The 22,214-nt window shown below is 47.1% G+C and overlaps 1 protein-coding gene across 3 annotated transcripts in view; it reads left to right on the top strand.

Moving 5' to 3' along the window:
- Positions 1-963: 963 nt before the first annotated feature.
- The window catches only part of FAM174B (family with sequence similarity 174 member B), a 56,613-nt gene continuing 35,362 nt past the window's right edge, over positions 964-22,214 (top strand). Inside the window, exons 1-2 of one of the 3 annotated variants that reach the window (XR_004261119.1) lie at positions 1,060-1,439; positions 15,482-15,584. Coding sequence is in view for 2 of the 3 variants with exons in the window: in XM_032252779.1 (XP_032108670.1) it covers positions 1,102-1,439 (338 nt within the window). In the remaining variant the exon portion in view is untranslated. Of the gene's footprint in view, positions 1,440-15,481; positions 15,585-22,214 lie in introns of all 3 variants that reach the window. The other 2 variants (XM_032252779.1, XM_032252778.1) reach the window with 2 other exon arrangements.

Raw genomic sequence — 22,214 nt, 5'->3', positions numbered from 1 at the left:
CAATAGACAACGAATACACTGTACTATATTTGTCTCTTTCTCCAGCAGGACCAGAAGTTGACGGTTTAAGGTCCCTGGGTCTTTGTCATGTGTGTTTAGCTGTTTACCCACCACTGACAAACTTCCTGCCAGGACCCATCTGTAAAACGGGAAGCCTGAATCCCTGGGAATGGCTCCTAGTGCTTCGGGAAGGGGCTCTGCACCACCCTCCATTAAGGAAGTATTAGCTGCCAAGGTCACGCTGGTGCAGGTGCTGTGCTGCACATTTCCCGTGTTTCACTTAGGCCCTTCGGGCCTCCCGCTAGAACTTCCTTAATTGTCTTTCCCCACCTAAGCATCATTTAGCTTATAAACCAGAGGCAGCAAGCCAATTACCCACTGGAAAAACCTCAGCCAGGCAGCAGGGCATTAACCACACCAACTGGTGTCCCACAGCAAAGGTCTGAATGCAGATTCACATCCCAATCTGGTTCATAAGCAGAGGCGCATGAAATAAACTCCTTTTGAGAAAGAGGGAAATTAGGGGAGATACGGAAATTTTGCGTTGCATAGGACATCGGGCAACCACTCCACTGGTGACTTCAGTATCTGATGTGCAAAACGGGGATCTACTTCCAGGTCCCACAGCCTTTGATTCTTACTCTGACACAATCTGGGTTGCTCTTTGGGTGCTAAATCAACTATCCAATGAGGATCACAGAATACCTGTCTTCAAAGGGGGTTGTAGAATTAAATGAAATAAGTAAAACACGTGAAATGTGCAGCACAGCGCCTACACCAGCGTGACGGTGGCGGTTCGTACTTCTCCACGGGGTCTCAAGTCCCGAGGAACTGGGGTCGCGGGCGGGCGGAGCGCAGCTGGGATCGGGGCCGGGCGGCCTGCCCTGCCCACGTGGGGCCGCGGCCCGTCGAATGACTCCTTGCAACGTGTTGTGGTGGCGGCAGCGGTGGCGCGGGCTCTTCCGGGCGCCGCAGTTTCCTGCCAAGCACCGCGCAGCCGCCTGCGCCGCAGGAACCCCCCGTGCAGGCCTCGGCGCTGGTACGGATCCCGGGATTCAGCCGCGCGCGCCCTGCCCGGCCCCGCGCCGTCCCCACCGCACGATGCGCGCGCTGCCGCCGCCCGCGCCGCTCCTGCTGCTGCTGCTGCTCGCGCTCCTGGTCGCTCCCGCGGCCCGCGCCAGCAGAGCCGAGTCCTTGTCCGCGCCGCAGCCCGAACCCGAGCGCGAGTCGCGGCCGCCGCCTGGCCCGGGCCCCGGGAACGCCACCCGGACCGGGTCTGGGGCGGCGGGCGGCGGCGGCAGCTCCAACAGCAGCGGCAACGCCTTGGTGACCCGCATTTCCACCCTCCTCCGCGACCTACCCACCCTCAAGGCAGCCGTGATCGTGGCGTTCGCCTTCACCACCCTCCTCATCGCTTGCCTGCTGCTGCGCGTCTTCAGGTGGGCCCTTCCGCCCTGTTCCTTCCCCCGCCGGCCCACAGGGAGCCATCGCCAACCTGCTGCAGCGCGCGCCCGCCCCACCTGCACGCACAGGTGCCCTGGGCCAGCCGCGCGCCTCCTGCCCTGCCCGGGACGGTGGGTGGGGGGCCGGGGTGCGCTCGTCTGGATTTTCCTGGTACATGTTTTAGGAATTTTCTTTCCTCTCTTTAACGATATGTATATGTCATAACTATTTGCTTCCATTTATTGACTTTCTGCTAATGCTAAACACTAACAAGAGCGCTCTGAATTCTGACAGCGTTTCCCAGAATTTATTTTTATAGTCATTTCACATTTTATAACCACTTCCCAAATTCAGAGAGGCAAAATGGCTCATCCAAGTAAACTCGGTGGTGAAGGTGGGACTTGAACCCAGCCCTGTCTAACTTCAGTCTTGCTACTCCCTCTCCCCTCTACCATCTGGAGCTCTCTCACCCCCCCCCCTCCTCTTTCTTTTCTTTTCTCTTTTCTTTTTTCTTTTCTTTTCTTTCTTTCTTTCCTTTCTTTCTTTCTTTCTTTTTCTTTCTCTCTTTCTTTCCCTTTTCTTTCTTTCTTTCTTTTCCTTTCTTTCTTTCTTTCCTTTCTTTCTTTTTTCTTTTTCTCTCTTTTTCTTTCTTTCTTCTTCCTCCTCCTCCTTCTCCTTTCCTTATTCCTTCTCCTCTTCTTCTTTTTTCCTTTCTTCTTTTTGCTACTGAAAGAAGCAGTTTCTAGCGCTGCGGTGGGAGAATGCCTCCTGGATTACACTGGAGGCGTGCTTTGTACCAGGGATTGGAGCTGGGCTTCAGGATGCTTGGTGACCCTTGGTGACTTCCCTCACTTTCTATTAGTGGGGGACGAAGACAGCTTTCCTAGGCTGCTGCCAAAGTTGCACAGATGAACATTCACAGGGGCATGAGGGATCTCGGAGAGGCTTTTGGGTTGCTCACACTCAGGGATAAAGTGTCCGGTAAATCAGGAAGGATGTCCCAGGTCTTTGAGCCCCGTCCATCCTGGTGGACAGGGCTGCGAGGGATGCGGGGACATTTCCTTTCATGCCTGGGAAATTCTGTTTTTGCAGGAAATGAACCAAACCTGTCCTATTACTGAGGCCCACCCGCCTGGAAATCAGGGTGTGTGTGTGTGTGTCGGCTCTTCACTGCTCCCTCCCTCTGCTTCCAAGCCTACACACTGTGCTTTGGTGTTTGATCAGCTGTGGAAGGTTGGGCTTTGGGGCTGGCCCTCCTGGGTTGCATTTTCAGCGCAGGAGCAGAAACCAGACCAGGAAAAGGCAGAGTTGGGAGCCATCTATGTTGAGCTTGGCTGTCAGTTCTATGGGACTTTGGGTCCAGGTGTTTCCTTCTGTGTCTGTAGGGTTAGATGCCAGTGGTCTGAGAAAAGGGAGAAAGGGGAAGTATGGTCCCACGCTCACCCCACCATTTCCCACCTTGTCTCAGGCCACATCATTCCTCACGCTGCTGGTTTCCTTGATGTTCTCTGGGTTGAAATGCTCCCATCTTCTTCCCATTCTTCCCACTGCCCTCAATTTTCTGTTTACAAACTCTAGCTAGCAGCTCCCTGTGGCCACAGCAATACCTGGGTATGGCATTCTGGGCCCTTGCAAGCTGGCCCCAATTCACAATGCAGTCATCAACCAGCACTTCTGAGCCTCGTCCCTTGTCGCTTGCTCCTTTTCTTAGGCTCTGTGGTTTCCCTCTTCTAGCGTAATTCTTGCTTCTATATTCTATGACTGCATGCAGCCACCAAGGCCCAGCTCCCATCCTCCTTCCTCTGTACAGTTTTCCTGGACATTTGAATGAGGCTGTCACTGTCCTTATCCCTAATCTGAGCATCCTTCAGCACAGCCATGCCATGCTGTCTTGCTGCATTGAGTGCCCAGCATCTGCACTCAGCAGAGAACCCTCAAGCTTGGGAAATCCGGTTCATCTTTGTGTCTCCATGCCTGATGCGGGCCTGCCATTCAGCAGAGGTGCCATTGTCATTTGCTGACTTCCTGATTGCTTGAGTTGGAGTGAACATTAATGCCGAGAGCAGCTTTGAGTCTGGAGGTTTGAAACGTTTAGCTCAAAATAGGCCATGGACTCCACAAGGCTGTGTATGTTTTTAGAAGGTATTTGAACTATTTTGCTAGTCTGCTGTTTATTACCCAGGAGTAAGGGAGGAAAGAAGGCAGCAGGCACCCAGATGTGACGGGTGTGAGCCTTGTGTTTGAGTGGGTTAGCCAGGACTCTGGCCTGAAGAGATGGGTCTTTAGTAGCTTGGGTGTGGTGTGCTGAAAGAAGTTTACGACTTCATGGGAGAAGCCGGTTATGGACACAATCTGTCGCTCTTCCCAGGAAGGCAGCCTTGCTATGGTGAGTTTTCAGGTGGACAGCTGCCACTCCGGATTCTGAGACAGAGGGAGCATTGTAACATTTTACAGCTTGTAAGGGCCCTGATGGTTCACAGTCCCCATGTGCCTCTTTGCAGATGTGAAAGTTGCATCCCAGAGTGGAGTAAGTCACTGCTAGATTCTAGAACACTGTAAGTCCGTATGGCCAAGGCAGGGCCAGCACCTCATCTGTGTATTCAGTTGTCTGTACTGTGACGTTTCCCTTCTCCCACGCTCCCCTGTAGCCCTGGTTCATCAGCTCACCAAATGCCTGCTGTGCAGGCTGGGGTCCTCCTTACTTTAGCATGCAGGCACCATAACCTGGAAATTCCACCACCTGCGTCCGGGCACACTATCTTACTTCTGCCCATACCACCTTCCCCTGTGAAGCTTCACCACCTGCCACTGTTTCTACCTGTCTTCTGAATTGCAATAATAGCTCTTAAGCTGGGATTCCTGCCTCCAACCTTTCCCTCTCCAATCCATCCTCCCTCTTCTGCAGGAATGCTGGTTTTAGCTTCCTTTTACCCCTCCCAGCCAATTCTCCCCCTGTACAAACTCCTTAATGTGTGGATAAGGCTGACTCTTAAGACCAGGGTGCTGTCTCCCTCTTGAGCCCACATTTTGGCTCTGCTCAGTGCGCCTCCTGCTTTGCTGGAATTCCAGGGGTTCTCCAGAGGCACTGCATGGCCTGAGCACCTTGTTCCAGTCTAACCCTCTGCCTGGAGTCCCCACTGCCACTAAGACTGCATGGTCAGCTCAGTGCTGTTTGGCCTCATTGCCATTGCCTCCTCTGAGAAGTCTCTCCAGCCAGGGCCCTTTTGTGCTTCCAAAGCACACTCGATTTCTGAATTTCCTCTTCAGAGTCAAGTGTTGCTGAACTTCTTCTGAGCAGGACTAGGCATTAATCTTCTGTGTTTCCCTAATACCTAGTGTGGTTCCAGGCACAAGTTGGCATTTAATAAAGATATTTTTAGCAAAAGAATGTTGAACTTAAGGATTTTACGCTGCTGATGTCTCTCAAAATGTGCTAGGCTAGCTGTATGACTGATGCTGGATACCTGTGAGGTAGGAATTTGTGCAATGTAGATACAGTGTAGTAAGTATGATGGCATATGAAATGGCAGCCCTAGCCTATTTGTCTGTTTTCTCTGAAGGAGTCACCTTATCAGACAACAGAAAGAGTTTGGATCCAAGGAAATTAGAAGCAAAGAATATGTATTTTAATGAAAAAGATGTATTCCATTAATCAAGCAATTCCATTCTTAAAGTATGTACATTTTCCACTGCACCATACATTCTTTGCTTCTAATGTTAATGCTTAGAAGAGAAAGCCAAGATGCAAGTATAATGATATTCAGAGAGGTTCTATTTGATAGTGAAAAGGTTTAAATACCCCAAGTATGCAACAATTGGGCATTGGTTAATTAAAGTATGAGAATCTCTATGGCAGAATGCTGTGCACCTGTTAAAAACAATGACATTGAGATAATACTTGCCACATATTTTTGAGTGTGAAACAGGTCACAGAGTGACATGCATAGTATCAGCTTATTAAGCTATTAAGCTTTTAGCTATTAAGCGTTTAGGAAAGTTACCATTTTGAAATTTTTTGTCTTTGCTTATTATTTAATAGAATATCTATATTATTCTAATAAATTGGAGTTTTGGGTGGAGCCTTGGTTAGAAGGTCCAGCCCCATTTTCAGGTTTGAGAGGATGTGGGACTTGTTTAGCATCAGTGGGTCGTTTTTGATTGCTTGCCCATGGCTTTGAATTGAAGGAAAAAAACTATAGAAGTGACAAGTGTTCGTCTTGTATGTTTGATGTTATATGCCACGGTGAAGAAGTGTTAAGCAAATTGGAGACAGCAAAAATCCGGATTCTTTAAAAGACAGAGTAGATAGCAAGCCTTTGATTCAATTCTCCAAAACATCATGATACAGGGAGAGAACAAGATTGCTTAAATGGTGTTAACTAGGGAGGATTTTGTCCCCTGGTGTTATTTGGTCATATCTGGAGACATTTTAAATTGTCATCATGGGGGGTGGGGGTAGGGGTAGGAGGATTTACTACTGGCATCTAGTGGGTAGAGGCCAGGATGCTGCTAAACATCCTACAGTGTGCAGAACATCACCCCCAACCCGACCCAAAGAATTATCCAGCCCCAAACTTCAGGGGTGCCAGGGTTGAGAGATGCTGAGAATCTCGGCTTCAAGGTCTGCTGGTTGTCTGATAGGGGCAGTTTATTGAGCCTCTCTGGGCACCGTTCTCATCATTAATTAGAGTATATGATTCTAAGGGCTATTGGATGTTTAAAATGAGACTGTGTCAACTAAGTCCCTGGTTCCCCTTTAAGCAGCCAAGTGTCCTATTATATTGAGAAATACGATTCTGAAAACAGATGTAATTTACACCCAACCTTTTGGTCTTGCTTCTGCCCATAAAGGAGGATGCAGCCATATGGCCACAATTATCAGGCAGGTGCATCTGTTTCGGAGGCTCTTTCAAATGAAATTGCTGACTCTTTAGCCCAAGTGAGCCTCCTTGACTACTTAATTCCCTGATGAAAGAGGTGCCTCCTGACTGCCCCCATCAACAGGCCTGTGAGGACCTGGCACCTGACACGGATTCTTTCTATCAAATTGGAAAGGGAAGAAAATCCCTCTTTAATTTAAGCCTGAGCCCTCTGACTTATATGGCATTACCCATTCACTTTCATGCCCATGTAGGCTTTGTGTATGGGTGTCTTTGCAAATGCAGGTTTTTCTTGAGACACCAGGCACATCTAGGTGTAAGCAGTGGGGGTTGGGGGATCTCCAATGTCAGTGTATGGAGAGCATCCTGTAGCACTAGTGTCAAGGGAGGGAAGCTCTCCTGGATGTAAGCAAAGAAGGCTTCATGGATTGTGTTAGTACTTTAGTTCTGTAGCTGATGTTTTGGGCCTAATCACTTACAAAGGGAAATTCTGGGGCCATGAATTTAGGATCATGTTGCTATGGTTTCATTAAAAAATAAACTATACTGACCTGGCATGGTGGGTGGCTCATGCATGTAATCACAGCACTTTGGGAGGGTGAGGTGGTTGGATCACGAGGTCAGGAGTTCCAGACCAGCCTGGCCAAGATGGTGAAATGCCATCTCTACTAAAAATACAAAAATTAGCCAGGCACAGTGGCAGGTGCCTGTAATCCCAGTTACTGGGGAGGCTGAGGCAGGAGAATTGCTTGAACCCGGGCAGCAGAGATTGTAGTGAGCCTAGATCGCACCACTGCACTCCAGCCTGGGCAATAGCGTGAGACTCTGTCTCAAAAACCCCAAAAAACAAAAAAAAAACAAGAACAAAAAAACCTATACTTAATCTAAGGGCAATCTGCCAGGAATCTAGACTTGCTATTTATTTTCCTGAGAGTGCAGGGAGGAGGAAACCCTTTCTCATGGGCAGGTGTGGCACAGAGGAGGGGCCATGGCAAAGCCCTTGGGCAGGGATCTTCTAGAACTGGCAGAGACCTTCTAGATACCTCCCTCTCAGGTAGTGGTTTCTTTGCATTCAGAGCTGCTTCCACCTACTTTCCCACGCTCATTGTGCAGATGAGAAAGCTGAGGCCCAGAGTGGGGAGGGTTTCTTAAGGTCGCTGAGTGAGTTTGTAGGAAAAGTCAAACTTAAGCCTAGGAACTTGGATGCTCAGCTTGGACCTTTCTGGGCCTCTGGGATGTGGTGGGCTGAGCTTTGGCCCTGTCCAGCCAGGTCTCCCCAACACTGGACCTGGCACCTAGAAGAAAACATGGCTGAGTAGACAGTGTTCTCCCACACTGTTTAATGAGCACCCACTGTGAACATAGGGGTGCCATGGGATGTATCAGAGGTCTAGGAGCATCCAGCTCAATGTGGGGATAAGATAATGCCCTTTGTTGACAAAACCCCCAAACTCTATAAATATTTAAAGAGGTTTTTTGTGAGCCATTATTGTAACTGGGAGAGCGTTGCAATAATGGCTTTGCAGGGCCATTTCAAAATATGTCACAGAAAAATATTTTTGGGTAAAACTTTATTTCCTTCATTGTCTGCTGTCTGTCATGTGATACTATAAAGAATCAGGTTGGAATTTGGTGTCTTATTGCCACAAAGAGACTGTTTTGCCAGTCTTATAATCTCTATTTTATTATTAATACTGATAATTTGTGGCTAAACTCTAAAAGGGAGGGGTATAATGAGGCGTGTCTGACCTCCTTTCCAGTCTAGGCCTGGAATTTAGTTTTTCAGGTTTCTCTGGAGTCCTCTTGGCTGGGTCTGCACAGCTGGTTGGGGGGCTTAGGATTTTATTTTTGGCTTATACCTTGAAGATTCTGCTTGGCAGATAAGGAGCCATCCAGCTCTACAGGGGAGCTATATATTAAAAACAACGCTAGGTAAACTGAGAAAGGATGGGTGCAGTGGCAGAATGGTCTGGGAAGAGATGGTGGGGAGGTGGATGATTAGGACTTGGCAGGGTGGGAGGAAGAAGAGGTTCTTCCAGGACCAGATGGGTGAAGCAAGCTTTGCTGTGGGTAGTGTTTGTGAAAAATGGTCACTTGGACATTGTGATGATGATGACAGTAATAGCAACTAATATTTATTAAGCATTTACTATGCAATGGACTCTGTGATCAGCATTTTGTGTTTTCTCACTCCTATGAGTGGTACACTGTCATTCCTACCAACAAAATGTGTCAAGCTCTGTAAAATATTTAAAGAGATTTATTCTGAGCCAAATATGAGTGGCCATTGGCCCATGACTCAGTCCTCTGGAGATCCTGAGAATGTGTGTCCAAGGTGGTTGGGGTACAGCTTAGTTTTATACATATTAGGGAGACATGAGACATCAAATACATGTAAGATGTGCATTTGTTGGATCTGGAAAGGCAGGACAATTGGAAGTGGGGGATGGCTTCCAGGTCATTGGTAGATTCAAAGATTTTCTTGTTGGCAATTGACTGAAAGAGTTAAATTATTGTCTAAAGATTTAGAAATGTCTTGGTTAAGGTAAGTGGCTGTGGATACCAAGGTTTTATTACGCAGGTGAAGCCTCCGTGTAGCAGGCTTTGGAGAGAATAGATTGTAAATGTTTCCTGTTGGACTTCAAGGGTCTATTGTCTATCACTAATTCCAAAAGGGAGGAGGGTAGAATCAGGTATGTCCGACCGCCCACCCTTCCAATCATGACCTGAATTAGCTTTTTGGGCTAGCTTTGGCACTGCCGAGATTCCAAATTGCCGGTAATAGCCTTGCTGAGAGGAGGGGTTCATTCAGATGGTCGAGGGGCTTAGAGTTTTATTTTTGGTTTATCATCTCCATTTCACAGATAAGAAAACCAAGGCTCAAGTGGTGTGGTGGTGTCTTGCTCAAGGCTGAGCAGCTGGGGAAGGGGAGAAGTCTGGCTGACCCTTCCCGTTGTAGTTGGATTTTGGAAGCCAGTTCTAGCTGGAGGACTTGGGGATTTGTAGTGGGTGAGAGGAACAAATGGAAGATTTGGACACAGGAATGAAATGCTGGCTGAGATTAGGTTGTACCAAGGATTTACTGAAAATCCGTGAATAGTGACGTGGCTGGTGTGTGTGTGGGCGGGGGCACAGGATGGACGGGGAGACCTGTGGAAGGTACTGGAAAGACCACTTTGGAGGACCGGATGCCCGAGTGGATGAAGAGGAGAAAGAGAAAAGTGTCAGGCTGTCCTGAAGGGCCCGGAGGAGTGGGGCATTGTGAAGGAGGTGGCCAGGGAGGGAAGCGGAGAGGTTTGGTGAGGAAGAAGAGGACTCACAGGTGAAACTTGCTCATGAAAACTCCAGCCATGCAGCTGGCCCTTGGGGCTGGGGTAGGGTGGCATTGGGAGCATGTGCTTAGAAGGAGTGGGTGGTGAGGACTAACATTCCCACGCCTCCCCTACCCAGGGGCAGGGATAAGTGGTGCTGAAAGGGCCCCTTATGACATATGTCCCAGAGCACTGTGACCTCCGAGTTTCCAGGCAGTGGTCAGGTCCCCTGGGTCCACCAAAGGGCCCCTCTCGGTCATCTTACCGCTGCCCTTGACCCCATGGAGCTGCCCCTAGAGGCTACCTTCTCTGCTTTAAACCTCACTTCCCTCCCCTGGCATCTCATATAAAAGCAAAGCAGAACCAACCCTTTGCAAACACACCAGGGAGCTGGAGGAACAGGTCCTGGGGCATTTGCTGTTGCCGGATTTCATGTGTGCTGCTTTTGTCTTGGAAGAGTAAGAGTGGATCTATCCCTCAGGGACAGAGAGGGAAAGAGAAACAGGGTGGGGAGTAGATGAAGGCACAAAACACTGTAGTGTAATGAAGAAAATCCTGAAGACTTGTCATTGAGCTCTTCATGCTGGGTGACCCTCTATGAAGTGTAAGCCCGAGGGGCACAGTCTGTGCTGTGTGCTGGGTGCCCATCCTGGGATCACCCAACATGCTAACACTTGTTTAACCCCAACAAGATGGTGTAGAGGGGGAAGGGGAAGCAACCAGGTTATATAAATAACGGCCAACACTCCTTAGTCATGGTTGAACTGTTGGTGAACAGAGATAAGGAAGGACTTGGTGGAACATGAATATCATTACATCTCCCTGGCCTCATGATTTTGAGCTGAATTACTAAATATCACTTATGCATGGCACATAGGATCTAATAAACCATGGTCAGGGAACCAAGTCAGAGATGGCAAACTGATGCCCCAGGGGCCGAAACATCTGGCTCACAGACATTTGCTTTGTTTTTTGATCTGCACAGTATTTTAAACACTAAGATAGATGAGAACACTTAAAAAGAGCCTTTACATAAAAATCCTGATTTCCTGCTTCTTTTGACAGATGGGGATACCTGGAGGTGCTGGCCTCTGTGTCAGGGGCAGTGGACAGGAGCTGGGTGGCTGCTGCTCCACCGGGGCCGGGCGGGGTGCCGCTGTTTGTGTCTCCTTGACTTGAAGACAGAGCACTGTTCACCATTTGTCACTGTCGTTCCTTCCCTTGTTTACACGTGCCAGTCCTGCTGCACTGCTTTCCTTTGTCCACAAGGCCTTGGGGCATTTGAATTATTGACTGTGTGTGTTGAGTCATGATGCTTGACTGGGTGACTGGGTGCTGGGTGTTGGAACAGAGGGGCTACAGCATGGTGGGAGGGTGTGCCCCAGGATAGGGGTGAGGCGAGGGTGCATCCAGGGTCTCCCCAGTCTCTGTGTTGGGGAGGGTTCCGCTGGAGCTCTTGCTGCACTAGAGGAAAATGCTTTTGCCTCCTTTGACTTGTTTGTCTGAAGTGGACCATCTGCAGTGGAATCAAATGAGATTTCTATGACACCGGCATTTGGGTGTGAAGTGGTATCTCAGTGTGGTTTTAATTTGTAATACATTGATGGCTACTGATGTCGACCTTGTTTGCATTTCCGTTTTGCCCATTTGTAAATCTTCTTTCAAGAACTGTCTACTCAGGTTTTTTGACCATTTTACATTGGGTTATTTGTCTTTTTCTTATTGATGTTTCAGAGTTCTTTATGTATTCTACATACAAATACTTTGATCAGGTGTTTGGTTTTCAAGTGACTCCTCCCATTCTGTGGGGTGTCTTTTCGCTTTCTTGATTATATCCTTGGAAGCACAAAAGTTTTAAATTTTGATGAGTCCAATTTATCTAGTTTTTCTTTTGTTGCTTTTGCTTCTGATGTCTTAAGAAGCTGTTGTCTAATATAGTGTCACAATATAATTTATATTTTTTCTATAAATTTAGCTCTTACATATAAGTCTTACATACTTATATGTAAGTTCCATTTAGAGGTAATTTTTGTATATGGTGTAAGTTAATTTTTTTTACATGACTTATAGGGGTCCGACTTTACTCTTTTGCATGTGGGTATCTTTTCTGTCTCTTACAGCTTGTCGAAAGTGCTTTAGAGGGAAAATGTTGGGTGGAGCTCAGAGGGCTGTGCCCAGGGCAGAAAGGGAGGTAGGCTGGTTATTGGGAATGTGACGTGGTGGCAGGCCATGGTGGTGAGACCCTGGCTAGCCTGTTGATTGTCCAGGGACCTCCAACACCTGCTTCCTTACAGGGTAGGGCAGAGGCTAGGGCTGAAGAGTGGGTTCTGAGTCCTGTTCTTCATTTCTTCAAGTGTAGCTGGTTTTCTAGGGGAAGTTTTGTTACTTCTTATGTCCTGAGGAGGAGGGGCAGCGTGGAGCTCAGAGAGTAAAAGTGAGGCAGCCTGTGTCCTCAGAGCATCGGGGGGACTTTGTGGCTCAGGGTTGCCTGCTAGTCCTCCCGTCTACACTAGCAGCAGCTGTGTATTTCCTACCCCATGGTCCGTTTCATTTTCTTGATTAATTTTTCTAAATGTTCTCTTTGTTGACAAATAATGTGGTTTTGGCAGAACGCTAGTCCTTGGGCTACAGAACTACTTTAGTGGGCTTAGAAATGAAACAGCTGAGGTGGAGGAAAGGTTTGAGTCACTGCATTTGCGTTCTGAAGTCACCAGGAGAGGTGGGCAGAGCCACACGGAGGTGGCCATGGGTGGGCTCTGGGAGAAGGGTCTCCTGCCAGAGGGGCAGCCTGACACAGACTGAGTCCATTTCAAAATTTATTTTTAATAATTTACTGTGAATTTTATTCATTTACTTGGTTTTAAAATAGGTCATGTTCACATGGTTCAAAATTCACAAAGAATAAAAGAGGATATAGCGAAAAGTATTCTTACCCTTGAGCCACACAATTTTCTTCACTTTATGCTGTCACTTTTTGTCAAATCTTTCCAGAGAGATTTTATAAATATAGAAGCAAGTGAATGTAATATATGCATGCATATATATATGTATACACACATATTCATTCCCTATTTCTTATGATGACTTTAGTGAGATATAATTCCAATATACCACATAATTCACTCATTTAAAGTGTCCAGCCCAGCTGGGCATGATGGCTCATGCCTGTAATCCTGGCACTTTGGGGAACCAAGATAGGAGGATCGCTTGAGGCCAGGAGTTTGGACCAGCTTGGTCAACATCACCAGGACCCATCTCTCTAAACACATAAATAAAGTGTCCAACTCAGTGGTTTTTAGTATATTCACAGAGTGGTGCATCTATCACTAAAATCAATTTTAGAATATGTTCATCACTCCAAACTGAAACCATGAATCTATTAGTAGTTACTCCCTATGAATCTCCCGAATTTTCTTTCTGTGCATAGATTTCCCTATTCTGGATTTTCATATGCATGGGACCTACAATGTGTAGTCTTTTTTATTTAGTATGAATAGCTTATTTTATTTAGTATAATGTTTTCAGGGTTCATCTATGTGTAGCATGTATCATTTCTTTTTATTGCCATATAGTGTTCCATCCACTGGGCATAGCATCTTTTATTTACTCATTCTTCAATGGATAGATATTGTACTAGCCTGTTCTCACACTGCTATAAATAACTGCCTGAGACTGGATAATTTATGAAGGAAAGAGGTTTAATTGACTCACAGTTCTGTGTAGCTGGCGAGGTCTCAGGAAACTTGCAATCATGGCGGAAGGGGAAGCAAACATGTCCTCTCATAGTGGCAGGAGAGGGAAGTGCAGAGCAAAGTGGGGGAAAAGCCCCTTATAAAACCATCGAATCTCATGAGAACTCACTTACTTTCATGGAAACAACATGGGGGAGCCATCCCCATAACCTAATCACCCACCACAAGGTCGCTTTCACAACACGTGGGGATTATGGGAACTACAATTTAAGATGAGCTTTGGGTGGCAACACAGCCAAACCACAGCAGATATTTAAGTTGTTTCCTTTTTGGGGCTATTATGAATAATGCTGCTCTGAGCAGCTGTATGAGTTTTTGTGTGGACATATATCTTGATGGCTCTTGGGAATATACCTAGGAGTGGAATTGCTGGGTCATATGGTAATTCCATGTTTAACCTTTTGACAAACTGCCAAATGGTTTTCCAAATTCCTGTACTAATTTATATCTTACTAGGGAAGTGTGTGAGGGTTATGATTTCTTACATCCTCATGTCAACATTTTGTCTTTTTTTTATAACCATCCTAGGGGTTGTGAAGTGGTATCTCATGGTGGCTTTAATTTGCAATACGCCGATGGCTAGTGATGTTGACTTTTTTGCATTTGCATATTGTAAATCTTCTTTTGAGAACTGTCTACTCAGGTCTTTTGACAATTTTACATTGGGTTGTCTTTTTATTATTGATGTTTAAGAGTTCTTTATATATTTTACATGCAAATACTTTGATCAGATGTATAGTTTGCAAGTGACTCCTCCCATTCTGTGGGGTGTCTTTTCACTTTCTTGATTATATCCTTTGAAGCACAAATGTTTAACATTTTGATGAGTCCAATTTATCTAGTTTTTCTTTTGTTTGCTTTTGCTTCTGGTGTCATATTTAAGAAGCCATTGTCTAATCCAGTGTCACAAAGGTTTATGCTATTTTTTTCTATAAATTTAACTCTTACATATAAGCCTTACATACTTATATGTAAGTTCCATTTTGAGGTAATTTTTGTATATGGTGTGAGTTAATTTTTTTACATGTTTTTTAGGGGTTTACTTTATGTTTTTGCATGTGGATCTCTTTTCTCTCTTTCTATGCTTGTCATCTTATTTTATAAAAACATCCTGTGTGTCTGAATGATTATTCTTTGTCAGTGGATAAAGTGCTCTTTATTCATTTATATGGCTGCTTAGTGTTCATTATATGGATGTATGTAACATTATTTAATCAGTCTCCTGTTAATGGACATGTAGATGTCATTTCACACATGTGGAAACATACCTGCAGGACAAATTCCTAGAAATGGAATTGCTGATTAAGGGCTATATCTTTTGTAACTGATGGATATCGTCAAAATGCTCTCTGTATAGGTTCACAGACAAGTAATGAGAGAGTTTCTGTACATCCTTGCCAACAGTGTATTTTTGGATAGTTCTATTTTTGCTAAATTTATAGGTGAAAAATGGAATCTCTGTGAAGATCAAACTTACATTTCTCTTATTGCAAGTGAGATTGGATATTTTTTCATGGTAAAGAATACAGAGACATTGGGGTTTGTGTGTGTGTGTGTATATGTGTGTGTGTGTGAACTGCCTGTGTTTTGTTCTTTACCAATTTTTCAATTAATTATTGATCTTTTTATTGATTTATAGGGACTATATATATATATATATACATATAAAGGAGGTCAAATTTAAAAAAATTTATACTGAGTTGGCTGGGCACGGTGGCTCACACCTGTAATTCCAGCACTTTGGGAGGCCAAGGTGGGTGGATCACTTGAGGTTAGGAGTGGTCCAGCTGGGATCAGCTGGGATCCAAACCATATCACACTGTATTCAGTTATTGTAGTTTTACAGCGTGTTTTACCATCTGACTTCTTTACAGAATTTTCCTGGCTATTCCATTCTTGCTGCTTCCCCCATCCCCATGAATTTTGGAATCAGCTCATTCAGATCCCCAACAGAAATTGGTCCGTATCTTATTGCATTTCACTGAACTTGTAGATTAATTAGGTGGCTTGAAATCTTTATGAGATCTAGTCAGAGGCGCAGCGTGCCCTCCTTTTGTTGACACAAGCTTTTTTTGATTGCTTTTGGACATCGCAGAAGCTGGCTGGCAACCAAAAGAACTTACAGGGGTGCCTCTGGGTCCTAAGAATTGTCTGTTGAGTGCCAAGCCCTAGGGTTGGGGCACATTCAGAGATCCGAGGTGAGTTCCTGCCCTCTTGTTGCAGGGTGAAGGGCTCCGGTTGTGGGGTATGATGACCTGGATTTGCTTCGGCAGGTGACTCAGTGCCTCCTGGCCTTGCTTTTCTTGCCTTGATAGTGGGAGCTCTCCTTGCCTCACTGGCTGGAGGCTGTGATGAGATCACGAGTGCATGGCCTGGCACTCAGGGTTGCCACCTCACAGTGCCTGCCGTTACTGTCACACCAGCACCATGGATGACGCAGGAGGGGCCCGCATGCCTGGAGGTCACATGTAGACAGTGCCCAGCAGCAGGGATGTGCCTATGAAGAGGGGCTGCAGGAGCTGCAGGGTTCGGAAGGAAAAAACCCTGCCTGGTTGGGGTGTCCTGGAATGGCTTCAGGAGAAGTAGGAAAGCTCATGGCCCGCTGGAGGAAGTAGAGCGAGAGGTGTTAGAGGCTCTGTCATCAGAACCCCGACCACACCTGGCAGGAAGTAGAAATGGATGAAGAAATTCGGGTTTAGGACGAGAGGCTTGCTCAGAAGCACACAGACAAGGGAATAGCAGGGCTGAGTGCTGAACCTCAGTCTCTGCACTTTGAGTCGGTGGCTGACGGTCATACTAGAAACTGAACTGAGTCTACAGCATTTAGTCCTGTTTTGTTTTCTTTGTGGGAAGGACAAGGAAAGAAGGCCTCCCTCACTGCGGACTGCCAGGCTCTGGTGCCCTCCCTTGGCCTCCTTGTTTGTGTAAGTGGCACATATGAGCCCTCACACGAAACCTGTATCTGACCAGCTGGTGAACAGTCCATTGAGTAAACAAACCCTCTGGCTTCAGGGTTATATTTCAGACTGAAATAAGTTTGGACATCTCTCTCTTGTTAGAAATGAGTTTTGTTTCGGACGGAAGGGTGCTTTATCTCTTCTAGAAATTCTCTGGCCTTGCCTATTCCTGTGCAGACAATATGGACATTTACTTATTAATAAAATGGCCACTTGCCATCTCAGCTAGGTTGAGGTCTCCCGGTTAACAGTAGCCTATCGCAGAAAAGAAAGATTCCTGCTGTGGAAGATGGGCCAGTGGTGTCTTTTCACTTCTATATTTTCCCAAGTTCCCTCTTGGATGGGAGGTGCTAGCTGGGCTGTCCTTGCAGGCTGCTGCATTACTGGCCCCCAACATCACCCAGCATGCAGCTGCGGAGACAGGCTGTGGACGTGGGGGCGCTGGGCTGCAAACCCAAGTCTGACTGCAAACCTGGGCTCGCTCTTTTTTTGTTTTATCTTTGGGACAGAGTCTCACTCTGTTGCCGAGGCTGGAGTTGCAGTCTAGGCTCACTGCAACCTCCGCCTCCTGGGCTTAAGCGATTCTCCTGCCTCAGCCTCCCAAGTAGCTGGGCCTACAGGTATGCGCCACCACACCTGGCTAATTTTTGTATTTTTAGTAGAGGCAGGGCTTCACCATGTTGGCCAGGCTGGTCTCAAACCTGTGATCTCGTGATCTACCTGCCTTGGCCTCCCAAAGTGCCGGGATTACAGGCATGGATCACTGCATCTGGCCAAACCTGGGCTCTTTCTAGAACCAGGCGTTGTCCTTGAGCTGCCTGTGTTTCTGGGTAAGATGAAGGCCCTGTCCCCAGGGCTGGCCCGCTGCCCACGAAGGCACCCAGGGGACTTCAGCGTCATCACTCTGTGTAGTCTCTTCCTTTGCCTCAGGCTCGTGGCAGTTCTGGGAGGTGCAGTTGCTGGTTGTTTGTCCTCATGGAAAGCCTGCCCACAGGTAGCCCTAAGCAAAAAATGTCACTCTGCTTCGTGTGTATGGGTCCTTGTTTCTATAAGAGGCAGAGCCCTGGGGTTTAAACAGGCTTGAGGATATAGGGGAATTATACTTACATGTGGAAGGCTCCCTAAGAAAATTGTGGAAAAAGCCCCAAGAAGGGGTTGTGATTACAGTGGTGGTTTCCCTTCGTGCAGTGCCTTCCCTGAGACCTCGAGGCGGCTAGGGTTTGCTAGGTCATGTGTGACAGAAAATCCCACACCAGCTACCTTTGGTGAAAAAGAGAGTAGCCTTGTAGTTTTTAAGGAGAGCTGGCTTGGTAGTTGATTTAGGACTTGGTTTTTCTCTCTCTCTCCTTTCTGCCCTCTACCATATTGCCTTTATTTTCTGTTTTTAGATGGTGGCATGATGGCTTATGTCATCTGGGCCTCAAGGCCACTAGGAGAGGCACTCATCTGCTGGGTTCTAGCCCAAACAGCAGAGGCTCATTGGCGTGGGTTGGTAGTGCCTTCTTCCCTCTGCCCTGTTCCCCTGCCATTGCCATGGCTTGGGGGTGGCAATGTCAGGATTGGCTCAGGCTCCAGGCTCACGTCCACGCATAGAGCTGGGGGTGTGGCCGGGCCCATGTGGGAGGGGGCTGCACCCAAGGCACAGAGGATACGGATGCCAAAAGGAGGGAGGGAGTGGACGTGGGCCGGCTGCAAACCAGCACACTTCCTGAGGCAGTCACAGTTTAGAAAGCGTTTGTTAGAAGTATGTCCAGATTGGTTGAGCTTGATGACTCACACCTGTAATGCCAATACTTTGGGAGGCTGAGGCGAGTGGATCACCTGAGGTCAGGAGTTTGAGACTAGCCTGACCAACATGGAGAAATGCCGTCTCTACTAAAAACACAAAATTTAGCCGGGCATGGTGGTGCATGCCTGTAATCCCAGCTACTCAGGAGATGGAGGCAGGAGAATTGCTTGAACCCGGGAGGCAGAGGTTGCCGTGAGCTGAGATTGCACCACTGCACTCCAGCCTGGGCAACAAGAGTGAAACTCCACCTCAAAAAAAAAAAAAGTGTGTCCAGATCAGTGTGGAATAGGAATGTGTGAACTGTGCCAAGTGACATTTTCCAGAAAGTGTGATGAGGAAGGGCCAAGAGTTTTTTAGGGCTAAAGTCCAGTGGCCGTGAAGTCCGGTGCGGCATGGAGTGGGGCTCTTGGATGGGAGTGAGTGGGAGTGGCAGAGCTGGGGCCTTGCCTCTGGGCACGCCAGGAATGGCTGAAGGCCATCTGTTGGGGTGGTCTGAGCTGGAGCACACCCTCGACCTGTCAGGGGTCATATGTGCTCACTTTGCCCTGTGATTTTCCTGGGTTGATTCCATGGTCTCTACTCTCAAGCCCTGTGCTTGCCTAGCTCGGTGGCGCATTTCAGATCATGGGTAGTTGTGCGGTACTTTCACTTAATTACGTGGGAAGGAGACCCTACTACAATTCTCCTGGTCACAGGACTGCCTGCTTCACACCCTAGCTCTGCCACTAATTAGCTACATAGCTGTGGGCAAGTCAGCCTCCCGGAGCCTCAGTTTCTCAGCTGTAAGACAGGGATACCAGCAGCACGTGCCTTTAGATGTTTTGCATTTGACCACAAATGTAAATTGCTTAACTGGCACCCAGGAAAAGTTCAACTTTTAGGGACTATTTTATTATTATTATTTTGAGACAGTGTCTCACTCTGTCACCTAGGCTGGAGTGCGGTGGTGCAATCTTGGTTCGCTGCAACCCCCATCCCCTGAGTTCAAGTGATTCTCCTGCCTCAGCCTCCCGAGTAGCTGACTACAGGTGCGTGCCACAACACCCAACCCAACTAATTGTTGTATTTTTTGGTAGAGATGGGTTTTCACTGTGTTAGCCAGGCTTGTGTCAAACTCCTGACCTCATGTGATCTGCCTACTTTGGCCTCCCAAAGTGTTGGGATTACAGGTGTGAGCCACTGTACCCGGCCTATTATTTATTATTATTGTTACTGATTTTTTTTTAGAGACAAGGTCTTACTCTGTTACTCAGGCTGGAGTGCAGTGGGGTGATCATGGCTCACTGAAGCCTCACTGGATCCTGGAATCAAGCGATCCTCCGACCTCAGGCTCCTGAGTAGCTGGGACCACAGGTGTGTATCACCACACCTGGCTAGATTTTTTTTTTTTTTCTGTTTTTTGTAGAGATGGTGGTCTTGCTATGTTGGCCAGTCTGGTTTCTAACTCCTGGCCTCAATTGATCCCCCGTCTCAGCCTCCCAAAGTGCTGGGATTACAGGTGTGAGCCACTGTGCCCAGCCTAGTACCTAGTGAATTATTATTTAAAAACACACGTTAAAGAATCTACACTTAGAGAAGAGAGAGCCAGACTTGGTGAGGATTTTTAGACTTCGAATATGCTTTATTTTCCCACTTTCTCACGTTCTGTCTCTGCGAGGCAGAACTGCACTGTTCTCTGAGCCCACTGGCCTCTGACAGGCTTGTGGATCTGAAGGTATGTGGAAAATGCTCATCGACTTTGGTCCTGAATTTCCTGGCTTCTGACTGGTGCACAGTTAGCAAAGGAAGAGTTCTCCTTTTAATTTGAGAAACGTGCTGGGTGTGGCAGTTTACACCTGTAATCCCAGCACTTTGGGAGGCTGAGGCCGGTGGGTCACCTGAGGTCAGGAGTTTGAGATCAGCCTGGCAAACATGGAGAAACCCTATCTCGACTAAGGGTACAAAAATTAGCTGGGTGTGGTGGCAGGAGCCTGTAATCCCAGGTGCTCCAGAGGCTGAGGCAGGGAGAATTGCTTGAACCCGGGAGGCAGCGGTTGCAGTGAGCCAAGATCGTGCCACTGCACTCCTGCCTGGGCTATAGAGCAAGACTCTTTCTCAACAACAACAACAAAAAATGTGTGAAGATTTCCCACACCCCCAATCCCACTGCCCCATCCCTGTACCCCAACTCCATTTAAACGCTGCAAGGTTTCCCACCCGCCGTACGAGGAGACCCTTGTCAACATGGCAGGTGCACCTCGGTTGGGAACGTGTCTCAGTGTCTTTAAATTTCTCGAGAGTCTCAGTTTTATCCCTATTAACACACCCAGCAGTGGAAACAGCAGAAATTGCTCTTCTTTTATAAGGAGAGTTGTGTCTCAGAGAGTTGGTTGTTTGAAATGTAATTTCTCCAGCTTATTATGTCAAAACTGACATTTGAAGTATGCATGAGGACCCTTGCTAATAGCCTTTTGTATTAGGGTTCTTTAGGGAAACAGAATCAATAGGGTGTGTGAGAGTGTGTGTGTGTGTGTGTGTGTGTGTGTGTGTGTGTGTATGTGGAGAGACAATGAGAGAGTAAGAGAGAGAAGAGAGAGAGAAGGAGAGAGAGAGAACCTAATTATAAGGAATCAGCTGATGTGATTATGTAGGCTGACAGGTACCAAGATCTGCCATCTGTAAGCTGGAGATCCATGAGGGCTGATTGTATAAGGTCCAGCCTAAATGCAGACAAGCTGAGAAGCTGCAGACACACGAAGAGCTGATGTTTTAGTTTGTGTCCAAAGGCAGGAAAAAAACTGATGTCTTAGTTGGACGGCAATTAGACAGGAGGAGTTCTCCTTACTCCTTGAGAGAAGGGTCTGCCTTTTTGCTCTATTCAGGCTTTCAACTGATTGGATGCGAGGGCCATCTGCTGTACAAAGAACCCGGTGATTCTACTGTTAATCTCATCCAGATCCGTCCTTGCAGACACAGTGAGGCTGTGTGACCAAACGTCTGGGCACCCTGTCCTACAGCACTGACCAAACGTCTGGGCACTCAAGTCCTAGAGCACTGGCCATCACACCTTTGGTATAATCTCAGGATTTTTAATTTCCTGGGTCACATGGCTGCAGAGGCTGCACTAAAGCATCATGGGTCACAACATTCTAGTCACTGTTGCAATTCTCCTGCTTCTCCCATGGGCTGATGTTCAAGGGCCTTATTTTAGCTTAGCAGGCTAATTTTCTTATTGTAAGACTTCCATACATGAATGATAAAATTATAGAGAAGGAAAGTGATTTCATAGGTGGTGGGGATTAATTCCCGAGAGGCAGGGCTGAAGTCAGAGCCTCCGGAGACTTCTCCCAGGTTCTTTCATCAATCCTGCTCCAGGGTCAATGGCTACATGAGGCATCAAGTTCCAAGTATGCAATGAGATTTGCTAATCCGATTTTGCATTTTCTGGGCTTTGCAAAAGCCAGAAAAGAGTCGCAAACATGACTATGACTCCTCAGCCTGAAGCCATCTGGGTGTGTTTTTTTTTTGAGGGTCCACAGGAGACTTTCTCATGTCCTTGGGTTTGCAGGATATTTCATTTCCTGCTGCTCCAGATGCTTGTTCAGGCATGTGTCAGAAATGGATAGCCCAGCCTTGCCCCTTTGCAAAAGTCAAGCTCTCCTCCCAGACAGCCACAACTTGTCTGGACAGAGATTTAGGGCTGTCTTCCCAAGAAAGGCGTGTATATCGGGAGTTTGACCCTAGTCTCCAAGGCTTCAGGCTGGGTGGTTTTCCTTGTGGTTTTGTCTTGGATCACTTGTGGCATTTGGAAGCCACCTCTGGTCTTGACTTTCCAACTTCCAGTGTTGAAATGGAATTGGTCTGGGATTATAAGTTATCTAGGCCAGAATGCAGAGATTTATTTTATTCCTTTGGAGGGAGGTGGACAGAAGAATCTGTTGGGGAGAGAATGTGGAGCCAGCTGTTTATAAAGTTAGCATTTAAGTCCCACACAAAGCCTGCTTCCTAAATACTGTTGTCCCAGGGCCACTGGCAAGGCGACTGGCTGTGCCCCTTTTGTTTATCCTGTTACTGCCAGGCTTGGCATTTGCACTGTGCTGTAT

This window comes from Sapajus apella, unplaced genomic scaffold (assembly GCF_009761245.1).
Source record: "Sapajus apella isolate SASKATOON/1434 unplaced genomic scaffold, GSC_monkey_1.0 scaffold80, whole genome shotgun sequence".
NCBI classification, from domain to species: Eukaryota; Metazoa; Chordata; class Mammalia; order Primates; family Cebidae; genus Sapajus; species Sapajus apella.
This window is presented reverse-complemented; position numbering and strand designations above follow the sequence as displayed.